Source organism: Pithys albifrons, chromosome 12 (assembly GCF_047495875.1).
Source record: "Pithys albifrons albifrons isolate INPA30051 chromosome 12, PitAlb_v1, whole genome shotgun sequence".
Taxonomy (NCBI): Eukaryota; Metazoa; Chordata; class Aves; order Passeriformes; family Thamnophilidae; genus Pithys; species Pithys albifrons.
In genome coordinates this window covers 18,970,994-18,997,688 of record NC_092469.1, presented here as the reverse complement: position 1 = coordinate 18,997,688, position 26,695 = coordinate 18,970,994, and the positions used below count along the sequence as shown (strand labels likewise).

General features: G+C 48.7%; 1 protein-coding gene across 1 annotated transcript; it reads right to left on the bottom strand.

The window, feature by feature from the left end:
- Nucleotides 1–419: 419 nt before the first annotated feature.
- LOC139677396 (hepatocyte nuclear factor 4-beta-like) lies at nt 420–26,338 on the bottom strand. The gene is made up of 10 exons (XM_071567320.1): nt 26,161–26,338; nt 19,833–20,004; nt 17,908–18,002; nt 8,742–8,848; nt 7,650–7,805; nt 7,045–7,132; nt 6,095–6,247; nt 4,137–4,373; nt 3,168–3,281; nt 420–2,240 (listed from the first exon to the last, which is right to left on the bottom strand). Exons 1-10 carry the CDS (start codon nt 26,273–26,275, stop codon nt 2,104–2,106), a joined length of 1,374 nt encoding a protein of 457 aa, XP_071423421.1. The 5' UTR covers nt 26,276–26,338; the 3' UTR covers nt 420–2,103.
- Nucleotides 26,339–26,695: the final 357 nt, after the last annotated feature.

Here is a 26,695-nt window from a genome sequence, read left to right as displayed (position 1 = left end):
AAATAATGGCTTGGAACCTCTTTTATGAACAAAACCATGATTCCAATAAATCTAAAAAAAATAGTCACTTCCAAGGTGTGTTTGCACAAGAATATTGGTTTGATTTAGAGTGAGGTTTGACAGGGAAGCCAGAAAGGGATTTTTGCTGTAAATCTGTTTTAGGCTGCAAACCTTCACAGGCCAGCTGAGCCCTGGAGGCTGAATCTGCTGTCCACTGGTTCCTGCACAACTTCATTTTCTTCTATAATGTCTTAGATTATTAATCCCATCAGTCTCAAGGGCAAACTGGGCTTTGCAGCCTTAGGTGGTTCTTTGTTGTGAAAAATAATTCCCAAAGGAGTTGGAGAAATCAGTAGAGAACCGTGGAAAAGGTTTTGAATTAAAGACAAAAGGCAAACTGTCCACATGAAATATGAGAATATGGAATTTATTTCCCCCACAGATTTATTTTCTTACCATTAACGAGTATAAATGTACATTTAATGTCTTGAAAAGGAATGTAATGGACCTGCTGGAGGAACTGGAAGCAATGTGGGCTCAGGACAGTTGCATCTGTCACACAGCAGGAATGCTTGCAGGGGAACCTGCCTTCACTTAGAGCTGTTGCAAATGGAACTTTACCAGCATATAATGTCAGATCAAATTCATCAGAGACAGGAGAAAAACAAAACATTGTCATCCTGGTGAAATTCAACCCAGTCTTGGATGGGTTTCAGATCCCTCTGGTGCTGTAGAATGGCAACACTAAATATCTCCCCGAGGAGGGAATAGTGAGTGTTCCCCTTCTGATGGAAGTTCAGAAGCTCCTCCCAACTTCTCTTCCAGTTGCTAAGATGGCATTTCCGACGTGTCCTCCACCCAAGGAGCTCCAAGTGCTTCAAAAAGCCACCTCAGGTCACCATCACCTCGGTTTTGCCTTGGCATTTCTCAGTGGGACAGAACTGAGCTCCCCTTCGTGCCCTGATGTTCAGCACAGCCGCTCCTGCTCCCTCCAGAGCTGGCTGAGAGAGGTCATTGGACAAATGAGCAGAAGTCTGGGAGAAATTTTGCATCATCTTTCTCCTAAAGTCCCCTTCATTCAAATCAACTCCATTAGGAACACTTGAGGCTCTACAGGCATTGTTGGGCTTCTTGAATTATTTCTGACATGGTCACCTACCCCTGATGAAGGTTTACTTTAAGTGCATTAAGTTTTACATGAAGTGCCCCTTATGTTTTAAATAGAAACAATTTTTCAAAGTGTCTCCCAGCTGATCTGCCTCTTCCTTCCTTTTTTTTTTCCTTTTTTTGCTAATTTTGAGCTTTGAAGTTTCAGTTGCAGGTACTACAAAGAAACACAAAACTACAGCAACATCCTATCTGTGTACTGGGAAAAGGTATTTTGGGGCATTTTTTTTGTTGTATGTGTTGCACAAAGCAGAGATTCTGGAGCTGAGGGTTTCCCAGCCCAGCAGCCACGGTGTGAGGCAGGATCCTTGCTGCTCTTGGTGGGCAAATTAACATAACTCCAAGCAGAAGGTCCATCAAATGACTTAAAACTGGGCTCTGCATACACTGGAAATGATGGGAAATGGCAAGATGTTGGCATTCCTGATCACAAAAAATAACTACCCAGCATTCAGTGTTGGCCGGTCTATGTGGAAAAGGCACCTCTGTGTGAAATAAAATACTGTTGGTCTGCTGAAGGTTATGAAGATATTCCTAAAGCTTAACATGCAGCAGGAGAAATGGGAGTGTAATTAGATTTGTGATGGGAATGGACCCTTCCATAGCAATCCAGGACATGCTGGAGATGTTAACGATTCCCAGGAGCTGTGCAAGGCACTTGTTTTGGTGAAGAAAGTGGCTGAAGGCTTTAAAGAAGGGTCGTGATCCCACCAAGCAGGGTGACAACAAACCCAACCAGAAGCCCTGCTCCAAAGAGCTTGCAGTCTTGGTCCTGCTGGGAAGAAGAGCAGGAGCCCCAGTTCCTTGTGCAAAGGTGGTGGGATTCCCATGCTGGACTCAGAGGGGGTTGCTGTGCTTTGCCTCTGCAAAGGGAAAGGGCCCCTTTCACTGTGGGGGAGGTTTCCACACTGCTCCCAGTTTCTCCTCCACCTCTCCCTATAAAATCTCCTGCTTGGGCATCACTGGCTGAGGCAGGAGCTGGGCCACGGCGCTGGGGCCTGCACTGGGGCCCAGTTTATAGTCTTCACTGCCTGTGCTTGTAGAAGGAGATGGCAGGGATGTTTCAGGAGATGCTGTAGGAGAGAAAAGAAACAGGATTAACGTGGACTTGGAGCTGTTCAGTAGAGCAGAGCCCAGTGATAGCAGCAAACCATCCTGTAACAAAGGAGCAGGAGTTTGGGGCCCTGGGCAGGGATCCATCCCAAATTCAGGCATGTTCTGGAATATTCTTCCTTCCTGGTTTGTGAGGAGGCACAGGGTGGACTGACAAGCACGTGCCAACTCTTCTCAGTATTCTGTACTTGGGAAATGCCCCCAGTTGCTTTTCAATCCTTCTCATCACAGGAGAGCTCAACCTGCAGCCACATTTACAGAACAGCATCTCCCTCATCTGTGCTGGGAGGTGGCTTTAAAAACTAAACAAAACCACCCTAAAATACATGATGCCAACATTTATGTGACTGAGAAACAAAAAACACCCCAAGAAACAAAAATACACTACAGGAGGTGTGTGATTGTAACCAGCAGAAGGAGACAGCGTGTACAACACATGGTAATTACATGGCAGTGGTTGTTAAATTACAACTCCTGTTCTACTCTCTCTTGGTCCTGCAGTGGATAAATGCCTGAACCAACAGCCCTGGCCTGGCAGCAGTGCCCAGGGTGGCTGAAGATGGCTCATACTGTTTGACAACAACCAGCTTTACCCAGGGAGCTCCTGCCACTAATAACCATGTGGCATTCCAGTGCTGCCCACAAGCACAGAAACACACTGTCCCCAAGCTTGATTCCTTTTTTTTTTTCCCATCTGGTGATATTTAGTAACATCTCAGGATCCCTCTGGATGTGAGAATCCCACTTTCTCTTTGGGAGGACATAAAGGAGTCAGCCAAGGGGGCTGTGAGCTCCTGTTCACATAAACAAACATCTTTTTCCCAGCTGTTTCTCCTGCCCAGTCCCTTCATTGTGTTGCCACTAATAATGCCAAGGTGGACACCTACGGTCTGGAGCCGTGTGGATCACAGAGCTCATGTTGCTTTGGAGGACGTGTCCTGGCAGCGGATCCAGGTTGAGGTTGGGAGGTCCTGACTGGTACTGGAGATCAACGCTGGTTCCTGCAGTGGGAGTGGGAGAAGACATCATTCTTTGCATAGTTCCTGAGAAGCCAGATGCTCTGGGCTAAATCTGCTTTATTCAGAGGATGTGGAAGACCTCTGTGGGTGAAGGTTAATGGCTCATCTTCGCTTCCTTCCTGCTCTGCTGCTCTCTTTGCTCTCAGCCTCTCACTGGGGAGGAACAACCTCCTGGGATGTCTGGGGTTTCAGTTAATATCCAGCCACATTGTTCTTCTCTCTGTGTATGTGTGTGTGTCCCAAGTCTGCCCTTATCAGGCTTTCCCAGAGAGTTAGAATTTTGCATGCTGCCAACAAAAAAAGTGCTGTCTTCTTGCAAAGTGCCTCAGTTTGGTAGGAGGCCTGAGAGTGGAGTGCCCCACTGGTGTGAGACACCACAGAGTGGACCCATTGCTACAAAACTCATCAGATTCTTAGACCTAGACTGGGGAGAAAAGCCTCTGGGACTGGACTGGAGTGGGAGAGACCCGTGTTCGAGTTAGAATTCAAAGAATCACAGAATGGTTTGGGTTTGAAAGGATTGTAGAGATCATCCAGTTTCAACCCCTGCCATGGCTGGGATGACACACACTAGATGAGATTTCTCAGGGTCCAACCCCACCTGGCCTTGGACACTTCAGGGGTGGGGCAGCCACAGCTTCTCTTGGCACCCTGTGCCAGGGCCTGCCCACCCTCACAGAGAAGGATTTATTCCTAATATCAAATCTAAACCTACACTCAGTGTAAAACCATTCCCCCTGTTCTTCCTCCAGAAGACACAAGCCCGGAATTGAAGCCCTATAAAGAAAAGCTTTGAAATGCTCCAGCTTTGCCATCCTTCCTCAGCACGCCTCATACCTCCCAGCAGCATCTCCTGCAGCAAGCTGTCGATCCTGGCCACCCCAAAGAGCTTGAGGAACTGGACCTGCTCTATCATCTGCCAGGTGATGCTCTGCAGGGGGGGCAGCAGGAGCAGGATGTCGCTGAAGCGGCCGCGCGAGTCGTACTGGCGGTCGTTGATGTAGTCCTCGAGGTTCACCTGCACCTGGAAGCGCATGTTCTTCACCTTCCCGGGCTCACTCAGCCCTCTGCAGTCTGGGAGGGGGAAAAGGGAGGTCATGTGTAACCAGAGAGGTGTTGCCCTGTCAGTCAGACTCTGCAGAGGGGAAAGGATGAGGTGCCAGTGATCCTCTGAGAGTCTCCAAGATCAGGTGATAGGTGAACATTGGGCTGCCAGCACTTCATTTGGAATAGGGAAATAGTAAGGGGAATCTGGGGGAAACAGTAATTTGAGGAGGCTTTGAGGGGAAACACTAAGAAAACAGAAGCTTGGTTCAGCTGGATGTATCTCCCTGCTGCCATTAATGAAGAGGAAAGATTTAGAAGTTAAACCAGATTTATCCTTCTAAAGAAATATCCTGGAATTTGCCCTTGAAAACTTTGAGTCCCAACTGCCACCATGAAATCCATGCAGTTTTAGTGCCTGTATGTTGTAATTACACCCAGCATCAAGTTCTTGTCTTGCTTTCCTCTCTTTGACCTGTGGTCAATCCCATTTTTCATGGACCACTGGTCCAGCTTTTCTTCAGCAAGTGATTGTGACCCTGGGTAAGGTGAAGTGCCAGGATTTACAGCTTTGCATTCCTGTCTCTGCTGGTTTCTAAAACTCAGACTTCTGGATCACTGCACCATTTTCTTCGCTGTCTACAAAGAATCCACAGGCACCACATTTTAGGGATGGTGGTGCCAAGAGCTGAGGTGAAGTGGTTAACACATGATTGTGTGTCAGCACACAGCTCTGAGGACATGCCTGCTCCTCAGCATGAATGAACCTCACTGCTGTGCAGCTTCACACCTCTCCCTTTCAGCAGAAAGCTCAGCTCCTCACTGTCACATTGATCTAAAGCTGCACAGAGACTGATCAGCTGAGAAGGTGGTTTGTCAAACTCACTTTGGTAATACCACCCTCAGTCTGTTCCCAGCAGGCCCTTTGCAGAGCCCAAGTTTGTGGTGTTTCTAAACCCCCTGTATCTTCATTTTGAACCAGCAAACGCAGCAAAAAACCAATAATTACTGGCAGATGCTCTAATTTCTTCATGCTAATAGATACCAAAAATAAAAGGACACTGTTCTGGCCTTGGGGTTGTTCCCCATCTCTTGTCTGAGCTATACACACTGAGGGGCCCTGTGCTGGCCCAAGAGGAGGTTCTGTGTGAGCTGAGCAAACAGCAGTGCCTGGGGACAGCCTGGCCTGAGGCAGAGCCCCACAGGCTTTTGGGCTGAGAATACAGCCAAGCTTCAAACCAAGCTGCTGTTTGCCTCTGTGTGTTCCCTGTTCTCCATCCTGTGCCTCAGCCCTGCCCTGGGCTAGAGCTGGCTGTGCCAGCACAATCCATCAGCAGATCCCTGGTATTTTGGGTGCCCTGACCAGCCCAGAGATGTGGTTTTTAATGGTGCTTTCTGGACCTTCACAGATGCTCCCCTGCTGCTCTGCTGACTCACTGAGCTCATCCATAATTCACTACAGGCAGAGATGTCCTTAAGAGTCATCTCCTGCCTTTCAGGCTGATGGGCTTTCCCAAAGCAGCCAAACTGCTGCAGGGCCTGCAGAGCCTTGCCCAGCAGCCTGGCTGGAGTTCAGACTTGCTAAATGACAAAATATTCCGGGAGAGGTGACTTGTAACTGCACTGCTGAGCACTGCTGGTTACAGCACGGGCAGGGTGAAATGCAGAGCTGCTGCCAAGGGGTTTTCCTGGTTTTTAGGGACCCCTAACTCCTTTCCAAGGCCACGCTTGGCAGGCAGAAGGAAGCTCACCTGGATCAAAGAAGATGATGGCCTTCAGGCAGGCGTACTCATTGTCATCGATCTGGATGTCCCTCAAGGGCTTCACCAACTCATCCAAGATTCTGGTGGCCACACGAGCGATTTCCAGTTCAGGGCAGTGCATTGGGATGATGAAATCATTCCCTGAGGACACAAGAGAAATCCCCCATCAGATTTTGGCTCCAGCTCTGCAGACATGGTCTCATGCAGCAGTCAGCCCAAGGCGTGTTGCCAGATAGTCCCAGTGCCCACTGGCAGCAGATTTCCAGTCTGCAGCTTCCTAATCTGATCCACAGTTGTGAAGCAAGCCATGGATCTCATCCTTTGGTCCTTAATTATCTCATTTGCTCAATCAATGCACCCACACTGCACACAAAACCTGCTCCACCTTCTGCTCTGCTTTACCCCCTGTTACATCAAGCATCTGTTTGGAAGCAGTGTTGCATCTTTATTTCAAAAGTATATATCTCTCTCTTTTCTTTAATGTGTGCCATTCCAGGTCAGTATTTTCCTTTTTTTCCCAGAACAATCCCACCTGTGTTTTTTTACATGAAAAGGAAATACCTGTTTGCACTGTAATTTTCAATAGACTTTTCTGCCAAGTCTTTAAGGACCAAATACCTCATTGCTTGTGTCTTTAACAATTTCAGTTACAAAACCAGGGAAACACAGTTTGAGATGCCATTTAAATACAGGGGAGGTTTCTCCTCCACAATTTCAAAGCAGGAAGGGAATAGTTATAATAATTCCAGTGAATTTCTTTGCTCCCATTCTCCAGGGACTTCCCTGTGAATTTCCTTGCTCCCATTCTCCAGGGACTTCCCAAGCCCTGAATCTCACCCCAGATGTGCCCAGGAGAGGGGATTTCAGGCAGGCAGAGTTCTTGGCAATGACTTGGGAGGGGTGAATTCTCAAAGCAGGAGTGCATTTCACTACTTTACCTAATAAGAGGAAGTCGGTGTATGGGATGGACCTCTTGGCCACCCCGAGCAGCAGGTGCTCCCCTGCGTGGGCTCTGAGCAAGGCAACCTGAGAGGGCACAGAGCACACACAGTGTTGGATTTAAGAGAGAAAACAGTGAACTGTTGCTGTTTAATTAAACCAGATTTGGGCTTTGCTTAGGTCTGTCAGTACTGTGAAGAGCTAGAAAATATTTGTATGTATATTCACTTTCAGAAGTGCTGTATTCATGGCAAACTAAATAAGAAGCTGCTTTCAACTAAAGAGCAAAGAGGAGCTTGAATAATTTGAGTTCTTAGGAAAAAAGCAGCTTCTACATTCAATTATCAGGTACCAGTACAGAGAAAATCAGTCTGTTTTGACTGGGTCCTTTTGCAGACTGGAGTGACCAACTCTACTATATTTGGGGGCCTTGGGTTACTCAAGTTACTTTTAATTGCTCCCCTTTCTCTTCTTTTAGTTTATTGCTCTGCACAAAGTGATCTGTGTGTTCATGTCAGACAAGGCACAGCAGAGAATTCTCGTTGGAGGGGCTGAATTTGCAGGGAAAAGGCTTTTTTTTTTTTTTTTTTTTTTTTTTTTTTACCTGGTCGTCCAGTGGGAGCTCACAGAACGCCGGGATGTATTTTGCCCACTCCACCAGCACCAGGAGCTGCTGTTTCATGGACTCACACACATCATTGATGGTGGCGACCTTCTTCATGGCGATGTCCGCGCTGTGCGCGGGGCTCAGCGACAAATACTGCAGGGGGAACAGCGCAGCTGCCTTGGCACCACATCAAAGCTTTTCCTCCCCACCCTCCCCAGCAGCGATTCATCCTCACGGGGCCCTTGACAAGTTGTTTCCCGTTGTGGTTTCACGCCCAGCAGCGTGTCCTGTGCAGCCTCCACGAGGTGGTGCTCGGTCCCAACTCACTCCCCTCCCTCCTCCTTCCCCTCTCTCCAGGCTGCCTCTGGATAAAATCGGATTAATATTCCCCTTCCTGGCAGCTTCCCATCAACCACTGAAGCCAGATGTGTGAAATGCATCCAGCCTTTCTCCTCCTGGGACACAAAAACACCTTCTGGATCTCCAAAGGGCTGCGTGGGTGAGAGAGGGTTAAAACCTTTCTGCAAAGGAAGTGGGTGCATTGCTGTGTGTGATGTGCAACATCTGCTCCATGTGTTTTGGTGGGAAAAGGGGGTTTTCATAAGAATTTAAAGGACACTCAGGGTGAAATTCGTGGTGGAACATGAAATAAAAAAGCAATCAGCGTTTGCTGAAGCCCAGAGATTTTATTCATGTTGTTTTTCTACCCTAAAATTGTTACCCTGATAAAGAAGTTCTGAGAGAAGAGACAACCAACCATAATGGAACGTTGTGTTCAGTTCAGAGTGTGCAGCAAAGTGGGATGAACTTCCATGGGAATGCCATAAGTTTTTAGGGCTGCAGTAACAATTTCAGGATGAGGGAATAGGAAACCCAAGGTCTGCAACATCCCTGAGCCCTTGGAACTTCATCTCTGTACCTCCCACCCCAAGCTGTGTCTCCTCTTTGCAGGATGTGTTGCCTTGATAACACACCAAAAATTTGGTATTTTTAACACATTTTCAACCCTGTGGGTTTGTGCAAGAGCCATCCAAGGACAGAAGGAAGGTGGTTGGGTGGGTTGGGATAGCTGAAGACCAGGGGCCATACCTGCTGTGCCATGGCCTCAGCCTGGGTGAGCACGGGGATGGAGAGCGAGCCGTTGTCCTCGTAGCTGCTCCTGCGGATGCTGATCCTGTCGCGCTCGTTCTGCACGGCTGGAAAAACAGGGGGCAGAGTCGTGAGAGTGAGAAACTTCTCCCACAGCCCAGGGTTGCTGCTCCCTCTGCTGCCTGAACAGGAGGGCACGGGCTTTAGTGCCTGTAAGACACTTCAGCTCTAGTTGGATGCTGGAACAGACTAAATAGGCTCTGGGGTAGGGAGAAAACCAAGCACAGGAGACAGATAAGGGCATTTGGGAGTCAGAGCAACACCTGTGGGGCATTAACTGGTCCCACTGGGTTTGATGTGTGAGGGGCTGGAGGAGGCCCAGAGAAGAGCAGCAAGTCTGGTGAAGGGACTGGAGCACAAGTGCTGTGGGGAGAGGCTGAGGGAGCTGGGGGTGTTCAGCCTGGAGAAGAGGAGGCTCAGAGGTGACCTCAGCACTGTCTGGAACTCTCTGAAGGGAAGTTCTGGCCAGGTGGGGGTTGGTCTCTTCTCCCAGGCACTCAGCAATAGGACAAGGGGGCACGATGGGCTCAAGCTCTGCCAGGGGAAATTGAAGTTGGAGAGCAGAAAAAAAATTCTTTGCAGAGAGAGTGCTCAGGCATTGGAATGGGCTGCCCAGAGAGGGGGTGGATTCCCCATCCCTGGAGGTTTTGAAACTGAGCTTGGTCGTGGCACTGAGTGCCATGATCTTGTAAAGGGACTGGAGTTGGACCAAGGGTTGGACTTGATGATCTTGGAGGTCTTTTCCAACCCAATCCATTCTAAGATTCTGTGATGCAGCTCAAGGGGAATTTAGGGATTTAGTGTAGATCCTTTTCACTTGGCAATGCACCCACACTGCTGGAGGCCTGGCCTTTGGTAGCCTTTCTGCCATGTCTGCTCTGAGGACTCCTCTCCTGAGCTCCTGGCACAGCAGGAGATGCTCCTGAATCTGCATCTGATTTTATGGCAATCCTGGAAATCTCATCCTCTAATCCCACCTCAAAGCACCCTTGAAGTGTCTCCTGCCCCTGAGGTATCACACGTGGTGGCCCCAGGAGACATCTCCAGCCACTCTTGGGGAGCAGGAAGAGTTTCTTCATTAAAGAAGCTCAAAAAGAAGGAAATTAAATTCACCGATTCCCCCTTCAAGCCATTCCCTCAGCCTTGCCCATCATGCTGCAGATTTCAGTGAGCCTGAAACCCCGACAGCAATGGTGGCACAGGTGGGGACCTGGCCCAGCCAGGGTTTGTGCCCAGCCCTGCTGCCACCCCCAAAAATCCCTGTTGGAAATCAGCTCAGTGTCCCAAACTAACCAGCAACACCACTGACCTTGGGCTCACAGTTGGGACCACAGCAGAGTGAGCATCAGCCCAGGCTCTTTGCAGAGACAGAAAGGTATGGCCATGCCACAGTGAAATGAAAAAAACCCTGATTTTTGAGGCCCATTCCACCCTTTAAAAACCCTCCTTTTCCCCGAAGCACAAACAGATCCAGCCCCTGCTCCATCAGCCCTGCACACTGAACAGAAGGCACAGACTCCACTTCAGCAGCTCCTTTTTGCAGCACAGGCTCCAAGGACTGACTCACCTCCACTGCAGCCACCCCACAACACAGCAGCAGGGGAAAAAGGAGAATTTAGGCTTAGCCCAAGCTGTTTTCAGTGCTGGCTTCTCCCCCAGGCCCTGTTGCCTCCATCCAGCAGCACACAGGGCTGGGGGATGGAGCCTCAGCACAGGTTGGGGGTTCTCCTGACAGCTCCTACATCTTGGTACAGCTCAGAAAAGCAACTGCCAGGTCTTTAAAGCAGAGGGAGAGGGAAGATTGAGCATGTGGTGACAGTGCAATACATCCCTCCTCCTTCATCCAGCAATCCCAGACTCCTTTTGGTTTTATTTAGGGGGAATGACTCAGGCAAAGCTGCCAAGGCACGACTCGCTCTGTGCTTTAACCCCTTGGATGGAAAACAGGACAGTTTTGTCTCCAAAGCTTTTTTCCAGGAATGATATTTTTTTGCAGAGTCAACAAAACCATTTTGCCATCATTCTTTGGAGGCTTTGCCTCACTGCTGGGTCTTGTTTTAGAGCATCACTCTGCATGGGACTCATTTCTCTGAACTGATGCAAAGGAGGGACCTGGGCACCGTTTTGCAGCAGGAGGGGATGGTGGGTTTTCTGCCAGCTCGTGTCCAGCTGCTGCTCTGCTTTCCCAACCAGCCTCTGATGAAAGGCCAACAAAGTGAAAGGGCAGAAAACAAGCAGCAGTGACAAAAATCAATATCTGCCCTTATCAGCAGGAGTGTGGTGTTTATTTTCCAAGATCTGGGGTTCAGCTTTGCTGTCAGTCAGGACCTGGTGGTGCTTCAGGGGGTCTGCTGGGCTCCAGCCACGAAACCCACTTGGGCCCTCAGAGCCATCCTTGCCTGATTTATGACAGGTACAAAAGGTACAACACACCTTTTCAGGCTGTGGACACTGCAGACAATTAGTCATCAATTTAGAGAAAAGACAATTACAATCCTTGGGAGGCTCCACTAACCCACCTTAGACAGCACCCTCTGTGCATGGGGGATGTTGGGGAGGGACCTCCACCAGCCTGAAGGTGAAGGGGGTTATAAGAATTATAAACTATGATTAATCTTTGGAATGGATTAACCCCTCATGGCTCTTCTTGGGACAGCAGGAAGATGGGCAGCAGCATCCACCACTGACACAATCCTGACCAAATCTGTATCACAGCTGATCAACTTAGAAAATCCCCATTCAATCTTCTACATCTGGTTTTCTATCAGATGATTCCCACATAACTCTTGGAGGGGATGATGGGGCTTTTTTTGTCCCCTTCCAATCATAGAATCACAGAATCAGAGAATGGATTGGGTTGGAAAAGACCTCCAAGATCATCAAGTCCAACCCTTGGGCCAACTCCAGTCCCTTTACCAGATCATGGCACTCAGTGCCACGGCCAAGCTCAGGTTCAAAACCTCCAGGGATGGGGAATCCACCCCCTCTCTGGGCAGCCCATTCCAATGCCTGAGCACTCTCTCTGCAAAGAATTTTTTCTGCTCTCCAACTTCAATTTCCCCTGGCAGAGCTTGAGCCCATCGTGCCCCCTTGTCCTATTGCTGAGTGCCTGGGAGAAGAGACCAACCCCCAGCTGGCCAGAACTTCCCTTCAGGCAGTTCCAGACAGTGCTGAGGTCACCTCTGAGCCTCCTCTTCTCCAGGCTGAACACCCCCAGCTCCCTCAGCCTCTCCCCACAGCACTTGTGCTCCAGTCCCTTCTCCAGCCTCGTTGCTCTTCTCTGGCCCTGCTCCAGCCCCTCAGGAGAAGGTACAAGTTTTGCCTTTCCAGCTGAGTTACAAATCTTATTTTACATAAGTCCAACAGCCCCAGGCAGACCCAGCCCCCAGTGCCAGACTCCTTTAAGAAGCCTCAGCCTGTTTTTGCTCCCAGATCTTTTTATGGCACATATTTCAGTGCTTCCCTCATGCTCTGATAAGCTCAATCTTCGAGTGTAAGTGGATGGTACAGAGAGACTTTCTCAAGGTGAGTTGGGTGTTATCTCTGAAAGTCCCCGAGATGTGATGGAATGAGATACAAAAGGGAGTTAATGTTTTACCTGTCACAAAAATTAATCTATTACTGTGTGGTAATTATATTGCTATATTTATTGTGTTTGTGGAAGGGAAGGGATGGGTCACTGGTGGGAGGCACTGGGAGTGCTGAGGGACGTGCTGGGCTCAGGTGTCATCTTGGCTTGGCACTCAAGAAAACTCAGCAAACTTGCAGGAAGGACCAAAACTCCCAGAGGCTGTTGTTTCCAGCATGTTCCCAGCAAAAGCTTTGCTCCTCTTTTTTTGGTGCCCTCTAATCCTGTCCTGTGCACATTCCCAAAGCCAACAAACCCTGGGAAGGGCCAGTGCAGCCCTGCAGGGGGGGTGGCAGTGGCTGTGAGTGCCCACAGGGCACAGTGTGACCCCAGGGGGGCATTTCCCTTGTAGAAGGGAACAGAGGGCAAGATGATTCCCTGGAGGAATTGTCATTGTCACAGGACATGGGATGGGAGAATAAACGTGGCCAGCAGGCCCAGAGCAGTGACACCTTCCCCTGGACTCTGCCTTGGGGAGGCCACACCTTGAGTGTTGTGTTCAGTTCTGGGGCCCTCAGTTCAGGAAAGAGATTGAGGGGCTGGAGTGGGGCCAGAGAAGAGCAACGAGGCTGGTGAAGGGACTGGATGTGGCACTGAGTGTCCTCTGAAACACCTTCAGGGACAGAGAATCCACCATGCCTTGATACAACCCTACTGTGATCACCAGCCCAGGGCACAGAGTGCCCTGGGCTGGTGATCACAGTGGGGTTGGATCAAGGGTTGGACTTGATGATCTCAGAGGTCTCTTCCAACCCAACTGAGAAGAGTAACAAGGCTGGAGAAGGGACTGGAGCACAAGTGCTGTGGGGAGAGGCTGAGGGAGCTGGGGGTGTTCAGCCTGGAGAAGAGGAGGCTCAGAGGTGACCTCAGCACTGTCTGGAACTGCCTGAAGGGAAGTTCTGGCCAGGTGGGGGTTGGTCTCTTCTCCCAGGCACTCAGCAATAGGACAAGGGGGCACGATGGGCTCAAGCTCTGCCAGGGGAAATTGAAGTTGGAGAGCAGAAAGAAATTCTTTGCAGAGAGAGTGCTCAGGGATTGGAATGGGCTGCCCAGAGAGGGGGTGGATTCCCCATCCCTGGAGGTTTTTCAGCTGAGCTTGGCCGTGGCACTGAGTGCCATGATCTGGTAAAGGGACTGGAGTTGGCCCAAGGGTTGGACTTGATGATCTTGGAGGTCTTTTCCAACCCAATCCATTCTATGATTCCATGTTCATGGCACTGCAACAGCCCCGTGGCCCCCAAACATTGGTCCTTGTTGCTGTGCCACACAGAGCCTGGCATGGGGAGCCCCATGAACACGGGCACAGGCTGGAGAGGCAGAGCAGCAAAGCAGTGACTTTCCACAGCAATTAAAGCCCTGCCTACATGGGAATTACAGTTTCTATTCTTATTCCACTGGAAACATCCTCATTTAATACTGATGGAGCTGGAACTGTATTAATAAATGGCATGAAGGGAGAGAAGGAGGAGGGAGGTGCTGACATTCATTGGTGCTCAGTGTTTCTGTCTCCACCAACAGATTTACTCCTCCTGCTGCCTGATTAATTTATGTCCAAAAATAATCTTTTTTTTTCCCCCAAACTGCTTCAGATTTTGTAGGTGTGGTGTGTTTTATTCACAAATAAATCCCACTGGCACATGCACATGTAATCCTTTCACAAGCTTTTGGGCTGATTTATGACTGTTCAAGGTGGAGAAGATCCTTTATCTTTTCCACCCTTCTTTGCAATAAAGTGCAGTCCCAGTTTCTGAGAGCTGGCAGAGAAGGTGTGCAAACAAAAACTGTGAAACAAAGTAGAGGTCCTTCAAAACACTAATAAACCTGTCCCATAAACCTGTCCAATTTCACAATAATCAATAAAAAACCAGCCTCAAACCCTCCCACTGTGTTGTGAGTAAGTGATACAATAATTCTTTTTACTTCTGCATGAGGCTTGAGGAGTTCATGCACATTCATAAATTACTTTGAAGGGGATGAGAGGTTAAATATTAACCCCCTTTTTTTATTCCATCAGCAAAGTGACTCCTGACAGGGCAGTGCTGGCCTTTCCAAAGGCTCCCAGGTTTTCACTCAGCTCTGGGTGAGGAGATGGCCTGGCCCACTTGAGGAATCACACCCTGCTCATTTATTCAAGGTTCCCCAGGATCTCAATGAGATGCTAAAAATAGTATCCTGCTGTTTCCTTTGTGTGTTTAAGTACCTGGTGTTCTCCTCAGTTGTAGTGACCACAAACCTGTCTGGTAACATTGAGCAAGACAAAGGAGATCGAACCTTCCCTGCAAAGGGAGGAAACCAGGGAGAACAGCCAGAAAATCCCTCAAATTCCAGCCCTCCCTGCTCACAGTCCTGTCCCCAACCACAAAACAAAGACAAAGGAGTGAATCTGCTGGGAAAATCTGAAATCCTGGTCATGGAGGAGTTTCAGGAGACCAGGAGGGGTTTGGGTTCAGGGAAGCCTTTCCCTCTCCCCTCATTCCAACTCTTATTAAAGTGAATTCCTGACACCAAAAATGTGATTGGGATGGGGTGTTTCTGGCTGAGCTTATTTCTAACAACTCTGGGGACTGGACTTTCCACAAGACTCAAGTTTAGTCCCTGTCTTGATGTTGCTGGCGCTGCTGGAACCTGGAGCCCATCTCAGTGCCCTGAAGGTGTTGGGCTCATGTATGGGGCAGTCTTGGTCCTTTCTCAAGGTAGGATGAAATTCAGGGTGTACAAACAAGGCAACCTAAAGATCCTACTGGTGATTTTCTCAACAACATCAGCCCAGCTGCCCCAAACCCACCATGAACCTCCAGCCTGGCTGCACTGGTCACCTTGACCCTGTCCCTTACCCAGAGAAACCAGGTCAGGATCACACAGTCACAGGATGTCCTGAATTGGGAGGCACCCACATGGATCAGCAAAGTCCATCTCCTGGCCTTGCAGACACCCCAACAATCCCACCCTGATCCTCAGAGCGTTTTCCAGACACTCCTTGAGCTCTTCAGGCTGTGCCCACTGCCCTGGGGAGCCTGTTCAGTGCCCACCACCCTCTGAGGGAAGAACCTTTCCCTGATCTCCACCCTAAACCTGCCCTGACACAGTTTAAAGCTGGCTCAGGTACTTCCATCACAAGGATTTTATTTCAGGCAGAAGTTTCCCTTCTGCCAGGCTACACAGCTCCCTGCAACTTCTCATCCACTACAATTGTGTCCAAAAGAAAAAGAGAAAAAAGAACAATCCAAATGTGTCACATCATGTCTGACAACACGACTGAGGGAAAAAAAAAAGATCATTCTGGGTCCTGAATTCCAGTTTATCAGTGAGTTTTGTCCAGCAGTGCCCACATGGGCACTGAGCAGTAGGTCAGTGGGGCACGTGTGAGGGTGACACAGCCCTGCTGACCCCACCCCAGGTGTGTTGTCCCTGGGAAAAGGGTCGTTTCCAGCTTCTTGCCCTTTGCTGTGGATAAACAATACTATTGGCACACCCTGGAAAGGTTTCCTGCTGCTCCAGGGGTTGGCTCCAAAGGGCTGTGCCAGGGAAAGAGTGGGACACAGAGCACGTGGGTGCCACCACTGCCATCTCCCAGGACAAACTGGGACTGCCAAAAGATTCTGGATAAATATTTGGATCCTCCCAACAGAGCCCTATGCAAGGCACAGCTTCTCCTCTTCCCTCAAGCTTCGCAATTCTGTTTAATATTAATCTCAAACCACCTCAAAGCAAATAACTCTGTTCTTTCTGTGCACACAATTGTGCAAGAAAACTTCTTTCCCAGTCCTGCACACGTGCTTGGGATAAAGCTGGGACCAGCTAAGCTGATTTCTGCAAAGCACTTGCTCAAGGGGCTCTAAAATCCTCCTTCCCAGCCACAGGAGCTGCTGCTGAGGACACAACCTGACTGTGCACTCCTGAAAGGGTTTCAAAGAACGTGACGATGTGGAACTTGAAGTGAGTCATCTCCCACCAACCTGAGCCAAGGGTTTATACCTTTTGCCATAAAACCCAATAAAAATCACACTGCAGCAAAAAGAATGGAGCTGATAATCAGATTTCAGCCTGTCCAAACGCCGGAGCTGCATCCCCATCTAGAAATAACCAGATCAGCTTTGCTTTGGTCTTATTTAATCTAAACTCAATTTATTTCTCCATCTGCTGTATCTACTCCATTTCTCCTGCATTAAACCAGCAGGAATTTTTGCTGCCTCCATGACTTGTGCCAAATTTCAAGACACTCCTCTCCAGGAAAACATATGGTCAGAACATTGGAAAGATTATTTCATCAGATATTTCAGCAAAATCTTATGAATTACCAGAAATCAGTGGCAAATTTCCCCTTGGTTTCGGTGGGACCACAGTTACACCCCTTGGGTGAACTCAGTGGCATGGAAAGAAGCTCTCAAGCTCCTTCCTACCTCCCTCATGTTGTAACTGTGGGTTGGAAAGCAGCACAAGAGAAGGGTGAGGAGTGTTGAAAGCACCACCCAACCACTGCCACACCACGGGGATGGACCACCCTTTGTGGGTGGGCCCTCACTTTGCTAAGACTTGTGAACAAGCCCAGGCACTGCCCAGAAATCTTGGAATCAGCCAAACAGTCCCATCCCTGCTCTGCCAGGATGAAGGCACTGGATGAGCAGAAACCAGATAAGCTGGGGCAGGTCCCAGACTTTCCCAGGGAAGCCAAATGTAGGCATAGCTCAACAGAGGGAGTTTTCTCATGCTTGTAACACCCTCTTTCCTTCAGTGTGCTGAGAGGGCACTTGGTGCCCAAATCTACAAAGCTCCACCTCCTTCCTGGTACACCCAAGTGCAGCCAGAGGTGTTGGCCAACACTGGATTGGCCCTCCAGGACTGGTGCCAGAGGTGGCTCCATGGTCATGCCACAACCACCACAAGGATGGAACAGCTGAAGGGTTTGGCTCTGACTCATGTCCCCGCCCAGGGGACACCTGAGTCATCTCCTCCAGGGGTGCTGCCCGTGTGCCCTGTGCCACCAGGGACCAGCTCGTGCTCAGGGTCATGCCCAGGCTGTGCCTCGCCCTGAGCCTTGCACGGAGCTACATGAGCATCAGCCAAGTCAACCACATCATCTAAGGGAGCCAACTGATGGCACTTCTGAGGCTGAGGATGGCAGGGCCTCCCTGAGACTGGCACAGCTGGGAGGAGGATTCACAGTAAAAGGTATGGAGAGAGGAACTTGCTGCTGTGAAACAGAGTCCAAACAAACCCTGAGGAAGCCTCTCCTTTTCCCAGACCTAAAATAGCCCCAAAAGACCAGGCTCCCAGGATGGGTGAGTAACATCACCAGGCTCTCACTGAAATTCAGATAGAATGGGAAATGGGGCTTTCAGCTACAACAAAAGCCCTGTCACTCTACACAAAATCTCTCTACACAAAAGCATCTCCTTTGCAGCCAGGACTGCATGCTCTGAGGTGGGAGCAGGGCCTGAGACAGCAACAGCCAGTTGGGAGAGGTCTCTTTGCACCTACCTTCTTTCTTCATGCCAGCTCTGAAGCACTTCTTCAGCCTGCAGTACCTGCACTGGTTCCTCTTGTCTTTGTCTATCACGCACTGTCGGCTGAACCTGTGAGGAGATGGGAAACATGGAGCAACCAGCCTGGCATCTGCCACCCCCTCCCCATGAGCAGCCCCTAATGCAGCCCCAAATACAGCTCCAGACCTCCCTGGTCTCCTGCATGAACCTAGAGAAGAGCCAAAGATCTGCAAGACACAGACTGAATCAGCACTGGCTTGGCCACTTCTCCCCAGTGCCAGTCCTGCCAGCTGGGTACACAGTGACCCCAGAGCACCCACCCTGCAGGGACTGGGCTGCTTTGGGCTGGGAAAGCACAGCTCTGACTCAAGTTGTGCTGCTGTAGGAGCTCCATCTCCCACTTTCAGGCAGTTTTTGGGTGTTGGGCATTGGGGTTGGTCTGAGTTCCTTGTTAACTGTCCCTTTTCACATAAAATAAACTGCATTGTGGACCACAAGCCCTTTGTGTCCATGGCCCTGTTTAGAGGCTCGTGCCCACCTAATTCCTCCTTATTTCACTGTGGGTTTCAGAACCTCTGTGCTGTTCCATGGGTGGCCCACACAGACTTGGCAGCTCTTGCTGTGTTGGGTGAAGTGATGGAAGAGGAAGCTGCAGAGAGGAGATGACGTGGGTTGCTCCTGGACCATCAGCAGGTTGTAAAAGCTGAGACAGTTTCCCAGACTGGTTAAAAGCCAAAGGTGCAAAGGCCCAAAGACCTTTCAAGGGCTTCATGTCTGCAGTAAAACCCCAGAGCTCCAAGCTGGGCTGAGCACAGCTCACCAAATAAGGACTTGCAGACAAGCTTGGCCATTGCCTTGGCTTCAATGCTGTTGGTCTTCCCTGAGCTGCCAAATATCACAGAGATTCCTGGATTCCTAAGGAGGGGCAGCAACTCCACTCCCAGGAGAGCTGAAACTTCTAACAAACCGGTAGCAGTTGTGGTCTCCTCCTTCAGGAATCCCACAGTCCATGGGATGGACACCGTGTCACCCCATGGCTGGCGTGTCCTGGAGCGATAAGGACACCAAAGAACATTTTGAACAAATAGGATGACTCACTGGAAAAATTTGGAATGCCCTTGGAGGAGGAAGAGCTTTGGAACAGAAAGAAAACTTCCAGGTTTTAATAAGAGATGAAGGATTTGAGCGTGTTCAGGTTTGGGGTTTTTTTTTTCCCTTTCTCCTGTGCTAAAATAAATACTATTTTTCAAAGGTCAACCAAGATAGCAGATTTATAATTTATAGCCTCCTCCTGGTAAAAAATCCTCTCAAACCTATACCTGTGCCAAAGTGGATGTGAATCATCTCTGCTCCACACTCGTTTCTCAGAAAGATCATAAAATCATCACTGATAAGCCAGTGGACATCATTTATTTTATTTCAAAACAAAACTGGAGAAGCTGTGAGGGGATGTGGAGGCTTTGGAGGTGACAGACACTTGGCTGCCTCTTGTTTTTTACTGGGAAAATCAAGAAAGACTCTGGTTGAGATGAAATCCCTGGAGCTTTGGTCCTTGGCCACCGTGCTGGGCTGTGACAAGGGCGTGGTGTCACTCCACACTCAGGGTCTGTGTTGATGTGTTTTACACACCAGTCCCACCCCAGATCCACGAGTTTCCTGGATTCACTCCATGAGGAAAGCAGTGATGCTGAATCCCTAAGGGGATTGCTCAGTGCCACAGAAAGTCTCAGGGTCCAGGATGAGACCAGACTGAGTTTACTCCTCGCCACCAACCACAAACCAAACCGCAGCCCTACTCTGGCATTCCTGCCATGATAACTTGGCATTTCCCACCCAGGAGCCCCTTTGTCCAACCTGATCTCCACCCCAAACCCTTTGGAGCATCCCTAATTGCTTAGTTAAGGGCAGCAGGGGAGGTACCTGCAGGAGTAGACGTGGTTCTTGCGGACGCTCCTCCTGAAGAAGCCCTTGCAGCCGTCACAGCTGGAGGCTCCGTAGTGTTTGCCCGTGGCTCGGTCACCACAGATGGAGCACAGGGAGCTGACACCGTTGGGGAGCAGGTTGGGGTTGGCTGATTCAGCTGTGATGGGCTCTGTGGGCAGAGAACAGGGACCATCAGACCCCCCTGTGGTGGCAACCACAGCCAGGTCTCTTTGTTAAACAGCACCAAGCCAGCCCCACACATGGGGGCACGCACAGAAAAGCCTCCAAATTGATGGTCATGCCCTTCCCAACCTTGACTGAGAGCAGCTCAGCTGCTTTGCTTCTGGTGTTCTACTTTCCTGCAGTGGACAGAGAGATTTTAAGCTGCACAACTCAAACTGCACATGAGAATTTATGTTTTTTATGATTTTTTTAATGCTTTTCTTGCAAGATGTGGAAAAACCTCACCTGAATGTCAGACACAGCTTTTAAGGGATGGGTAACCATCTCCTCAGTTAGACACCTGGAGAACGTGGTTCAAAGCTGGTGTCCACTGAAGACAATGGACTAAATAAATGGAAAGCAGAGAAGGGGATGCAGAGGCACGAAGGATGAACTGCTGTGCCCCTGACAGAGGTGTTGGAGAGGAAAGGCTGCTCTTGAGAGCTCCTCTGCAGCTCAAAGGCAGAGACAGCAGCTCCCACAGGGATGACTTTGGTTCTAAGTCTGGTTCCTGCTCTGAAATTCCCTCTGAAGAACCTCATTGCTTTCCTCTGGAAAGCAACAGAGTTGTGCAGGAAGATCAACCTTCTAAATTAAGGACATAAAATTAGGTCACATGAATGGCCTCTGTTTGCACCCCCTCATTTGGGGCAGGAATAACTCTACCCTGGGCTGTGTGTCCACACTGCTGAAAACTCCCCTTCAAGCCTCTCCCTGGGTTTTAACCACCAGACTCTCTGCCCTCTTAATCCTCCTAATTTGAGGCACAGCTTGGGGAAGGAAAAACAAGGAGACACTTGGGGAGCCACACGGGAGGGTTAACACCTCACCCAGGGCAGGAATATTTGTGGAGTCTGCCCTGACCAGGGCACTCACTGCAGGGTGGTTTGAGGAATCCATCACCCCCCTGGGAGCTTGTTCTGCACTCCAGGGGAGCTCATCTCGTGCACAGTGACCTTGGAAAAGTCTCCAGGACAAGCAAATCTCTGGAATGAGACTCATCCTCACCAAGAGATGGGCAGGGCTGAGGAAAGCTCAGCTGATGTTGTGTCGAGCAATGAGAAATCTGAGAGAAAATCACTCCAAGGGGAGGAATTGTCATCAGGTCTGGACAGCCCAGAGAGAGTTTTCTAATACAGAATGCATAAAAATAGCACTGGGTAATCCACACACAACGTGTATATCCACAGAGAGGGAGAGAAGGCTATTTTTGTATAGGGATACACAGCAAAAATTTAGAGTGAAAATATTTGCTGGGCAATGAAAATTGTAATCAAACCCCCCCCAAAAAATAATACAGCCAATAAAGCTTTAGTTAAAGAAAAAGGAAAGTTTTTTAGCTAAGGTTGACTAAGATATTTTTAGCTAAGGCTTCAAAGATGCAAAGGTCAGAACACCTTTCATTCCCTAAAAAAATCCCTGCTGGTCTTTATTCACCTTCTGATGTATGGATGAGTAAATAAGGAGGGTGGAGGAAAATGGGAGCAATGTGAGCAGAAGGAATGAGAGCATTAAATCATTCTTAGGTCATAGAGACAGGAAGTGAGATTTGCCTGATCCCAAAAATGACAGGATTAAAATCATTCTTAGGTCACAGTGACAGAAACTGAGATTTGCCTGATCCCAAAAGTGACAGGATTAAAATCATTCTTGGGTCATAGTGAGAGAAATTGAGATTTGCCTGATCCCAAAAATGACAGGATTAAAATCATTCTTAGGTCACAATGACAGAAATTGAGATTTGCCTCATCCCAAAAGTGACAGGATTAAAATCATTCTTAGGTCATAATGAGAGAAAGTGAGATTTGCCTGATCCCAAAAGGGACAGGATTAAAATCATTCTTAGGTCACAGTGACAGAAACTGAGATTTGCCTGACCCCAAAAGTGACAACATTAAAATCATTCTTAGGTCACAGTGACAGAAACTGAGATTTGCCTGATCCCAAAACCTCTGTGAGGTGCTCCCAGCTCTGACATTTGTCAGCAAGTGCCACCTTTGGGAGCATTGTCTGTGTCAGGGCTGTTTAATGGCAATTTTTACATTGATTTTGAGGGGTTTTTTTGCAATGATTCTTCATTTTATTTCACTTAATAACTCCACATTAAATGAGCTGTGCCAGAACATTCCCCTGGGGATGATTGTCCTGCTCGACATTTGTGCATCTGCTGCTCCATCTATTTTTTGGAGGAGCAGATGACCATAAACAAACATTCTGAGTGTGCTGGATTCCATTTACACAACTGCACAACAAGAATCAAGATAAAAAGGTAAATTTTGTGCTTTCATTGGTGACTTCAGAGGAATCAGGCCAAGGTCATCCAGTTTGGGTCTTCAATGGACCTTCAGCTGGGTCCAAACTGAAAAACGTTCCTGATGCTGGAATTTATTTACTCCCCAGAAAAGTCTTTTTTTCCTTTATGTGAGGAGGACTTGCTGACTGACAGAAGGAAGAAATGAAGACTCTGGCCTTAAACCACCTATTGCTGGATGAAAGGACCATCAGCACTCTGTGTGGGAGGGCCCATGGAAATTGTTCAACCAAATTCTGCCCTCACTTCTACCCCATGAAACACAAACTCCGAGTTGGGTGTCCCACAGTTCATGAGCCTCGTGCCCTTTTCAGCTTGGCTGAAGAGAAATTTAAAATAAAAAGGAAAAACAATAAAGAAAAGGAAAGCCCTAAGCCAGAATGCACGTGTTAATTATGATGATAACTTTTAATTACAAAATCCTGCCACCACCTAATGAGTTCCAAGTGAGAATTAGCTCAGAGAAGAGCCGGGGCACAATTCTGTGCACCAGGAGAGTATTTTGATGCAGCTTCCAAACCTGCCTGGTGTTTGGGGACTGGCTGGGTTTGCCCTGGACTGAGGAGTGTGAGGAAAGCAGGATCCCTGCCTGGGGAATCTGCTTCTTTCATTCCATCCCTGCCTGGGGTATCTCCTTCCTTTGCTCCATCCCTGCCTGGGGATCTGCTTCTTTTATTCCATCCCTGTCTGGGGAACCTGCTTCTTTTATTCCATCCCTGTCTGGGGAATCTGATTCCTTTACCCATCCCTGTCTGGGGAATCTGATTCCTTTACTCATCCCTGTCTGGGGAATCTGCTTCTTTTATTCCATCCCTGCCTGGGGTATCTCCTTCCTTTGCTCCATCCCTGCCTGGGGTATCTCCTTCCTTTGCTCCATCCCTGTCTGGGAATCTGCTTCTTTTATTCCATCCCTGCCTGGGGAATCTGCTTCCTTTGCTCCATCCCTGCCTGGGGAATCTGCTTCTTTTATTCCATCCCTTCCTGGGGAATCTGCTTCCTTTGCTCCATCCCTGCCTGGGGAATCTGCTTCCTTTGCCAATCCCTGCTTGGGGAATCTGCTTCCTTTGCCAATCCCTGCTTGGGGAATCTGCTTCCTTTGCTCCATACCTACTTGGGGAATCTGCTTCCTTGGCTCCATCCCTGTCTGGGGTATCTCTTTCCTTTGCCAATCCCTGCTTGGGGAATCTCCTTCCTTTGCCCATCCCTGTCTGGGAAATCTCCTTCCTTTACCCAACCCATCTCTGTCTGGGGAATCTCCTTCCTTTTCCCATCCCTGCCCTGAACCCATGGGCAGGTCAGGCCCTTCCTAGAGCAGCTTCCAGCAAATACCAAGAGGGTTTGAGATCCAAAACACAGCTTTGATTTGGTGGTCCCAAATCCTCCAGGAAGCCAGAGCTCCTTCCAAGCAAATCTGCAGCTCGAGGGGTGGCCAAGCACTGCCCAAATATCTCTGGTGGCTTTTCCATGCTCTGAGTGGGGTCAGCAGTGGGGCAGTGCCCAAGCCAAGGATCAGTGTGGGGGTTGAGTGCTGAGACAGGAGAAGGAGCATCTCCATGGGAGAAAACACTCCCTCAGCTCAAGAATGAGTATTCAATAATGTTTTGAGGAAAATGAGACCACTCTGGTGAGAGTGTGAGGAATTGGGCAGTAACAGCACCTAAAAACTGAGGGAGAAGGGCTTGTAAGCCAAGGTGAAGGCAGCAAATTTGTACAGAATGGGAACATTTCTGCTGGTGCAACACATTTTATAGAGAAAAGACCAAATTAGCATTGATTGTTCTTTTTCTTCTGCTGTTTTTCCTATTTAAACCAGATTACTTTCTTATATATTATTCCCATAATGGGTTCTAATCTTTATTTTGAATTAACCTGAAAATATTTGCCAAATTCTGGGCTATTTAAAGGTGGACAATCCAAAATACTTCTCTGGGCCAATCTCAGACCAACAGCAGAAAGCTCAGCCCCAGAAAAGCCCCACAGCACTAATGAACCCAAAGTATTGATGGAATAATGTTCCAAAGAAGGCAAGAATTGGTTTCAAGAAATCATCACCTTAGTTGAAAACATCCTAATTTCCACTTTGGGAATTGTTCAGAGTGTAAGAAACCACCCTGATTCCGTGAAAATAAATATTGCATCCCTTCCTGGTTGTGTTTACAGAGAGCAAAGCTGCCTTTAGATTCAATAGGGAGGAAATACAGATGAGTCTTGGGAAAGATACACCTTAAACCAAGGCAGTCTAATTATAAACACACCTGAAATGGAGCTTATTTCTTGACCCTGACAAATTCTAAAGGATTTCTGAAGCTACAGAGGGAACTGGGATTTCGAGTTACCTCTGGGAAATGAACCCAACTGGCTGGAAATATATTTCCATGCATGGCCATTTTCAGGCCTTTTTTTTTGAAGTTATTTTTACATGCTGGGGAAGAGGACACTTACCCAAGACAAACAAGCTAATTTCAAAACAGCTCGTTCCCGAGAGAGCCAGTTACTCATTAACACTAATCAAACAACACAAACCCCATCCTGATAAAGTTCAGCAAAGACTCAACCTGTCAGTCCCACTGTAAGAATCACCAGAGAGCCCCAAACGGGTTTTGGTGTTTCTGTTGCAAAATGATTTTGGATTTTGGGGGAAATTTGTACCACTTCAAAAAGTGGAAAATTCTTTGTTGTCTGACAGCGAGTGACAAAGAGAAGCATCTGTGTGAAACAACATTTCTGGAGAGGGATAGGAGATGGAAACCTTTCTGCAAGGATAAGAAATAAGATCCAGTCTATCTGGAACTGGCAAAAAATATGTATTTAGTTGGGGACAGCCAGAGCTTTATTGGAGTCAACCTTAAATTCAAATTTCTTTGGGCCTTTTAACCTCTATGTCCCTCAGTAACAAGTCCAATCATTTTCTATTGTGGACAATAACCCTCCTGAAACTCTTGATTTCTTTTGATGAGCCAGTTAATGAGCAGACACGAAAATCCCTTCTTAATTTCACTAAGCTCCTTAACAAATTAAACGGAACGCAACCGAAACTCTCCGAAGGCTTCGCTGCCCTCGGACTCTCATTCAGTGACGTGAGGGTTTCATGCAATGTGACCACAATGCCCTTTATTTTGACACAGTGAGCTGTTAATGTCACAGGATGACACTCGCTTTGTGTCAGAGCACTCTTGGCTCCTCAAAACCCGAGTAACCCAAAGCCAAATGCCACGCAATGAGCTTCAGTTCTGCGAGCGAAGCGGAAGTCGCTGGGTATAAACACTCCTTTTGGGTCGTAAAAGCTGTTGGACTGTCTTGGCATCCAGAAAAAAACATCAGGCAAATTAAGGATTTGGATATTGTTCCTCACACTGAGTCCTCAGGAACAACAGGAATGGGACACACGAGACAAATACCGTTTGATTTGATGTGTTTTCCCAAGGGTTAAATAACGAACTAAGTCGTACGTGGCAGTGAAATGCACATTTTAAGGCAGAAATATTGGTACTAACTCCTCTCAGAAGCCATTCAGAGAGACAGACCCAAGGAGTGCCATGAAAACCTCTACCAACCCTTGCCACACTCTCCAGGACATGGCGCTCAGCCCACCGCGGAAAAGAGTAACTCCAAATGGCACCAACAAGCCAAAGAGTCGCTTTTCACCCCCAACATACCCGTGGATGCAACAGGAGGTTGACAGATCAGCTGCTTAAACATCAGCCCTTCCACCCTTTGCACCCACACGTCCCACCTTTGTTTGGTGCCAGAGGCAGGGGAGGTTGCTGGAGAGGAAAGGAGCAGAGATCTCACCGGCGTTGTTGGGGAGCACCCGCAGGTTGTCGAACTCCAGCATGGTGTAAGAGGAGTCCAGGGAGTCCACATAGTCAGGCATGTCCATGTCCATGATGGACTGACACAGCTTCATTATTGCTTGTCAACAGCGAGGGAAGCGGCGGAAACCAGCCCTGCTGTCAATCACGGCCAAGGTTCCCTCTGCAGAGAGAGACACCCCAGCCCTGCGGTGACAAATCATTACCCAGCTCTGCCCACAGTCCCCTCCCCGTGCCAGGGGAGAAGCGCCAGGCCCAGCCCCGCGGCGCGCGGTGCCCTCCCTTCCCGGGGTGCAGCGGGGCTCCCTCCTCCTGATAAGGCCATGCTGATAAGGCTCCAACAACCTGGATTGCATCTTGGGGTCACTGCAGCCTGTTTATGGCCCTTCCTGCACTGACATTTGGAGAGGGGCTGGGCAGAGGTGCTCACACTCTCCCTTTGTCTTACTGGGCTCCCGGCCCTTGGGGACAGGGCAAATGGTGTCACCTGAGGGTTGGGAAGGCCATGAGTCAGT

Bases quoted from the DNA above. Each gene is read 5' to 3' on its own strand.
- LOC139677396 (XM_071567320.1), bottom strand. From the start codon at position 26,275: ATGAAGCTGTGTCAGTCCATCATGGACATGGACATGCCTGACTATGTG. The intron at 7,133-7,649 runs GTAAAAAAAAAA...GTGCCCTCTCAG, and splicing joins AGCTCCCACTGGACGACCAG to GTTGCCTTGCTCAGAGCCCA. The intron at 3,282-4,136 runs GTATGAGGCGTG...CTCCCACTGCAG, and splicing joins GCAGGAGATGCTGCTGGGAG to GAACCAGCGTTGATCTCCAG.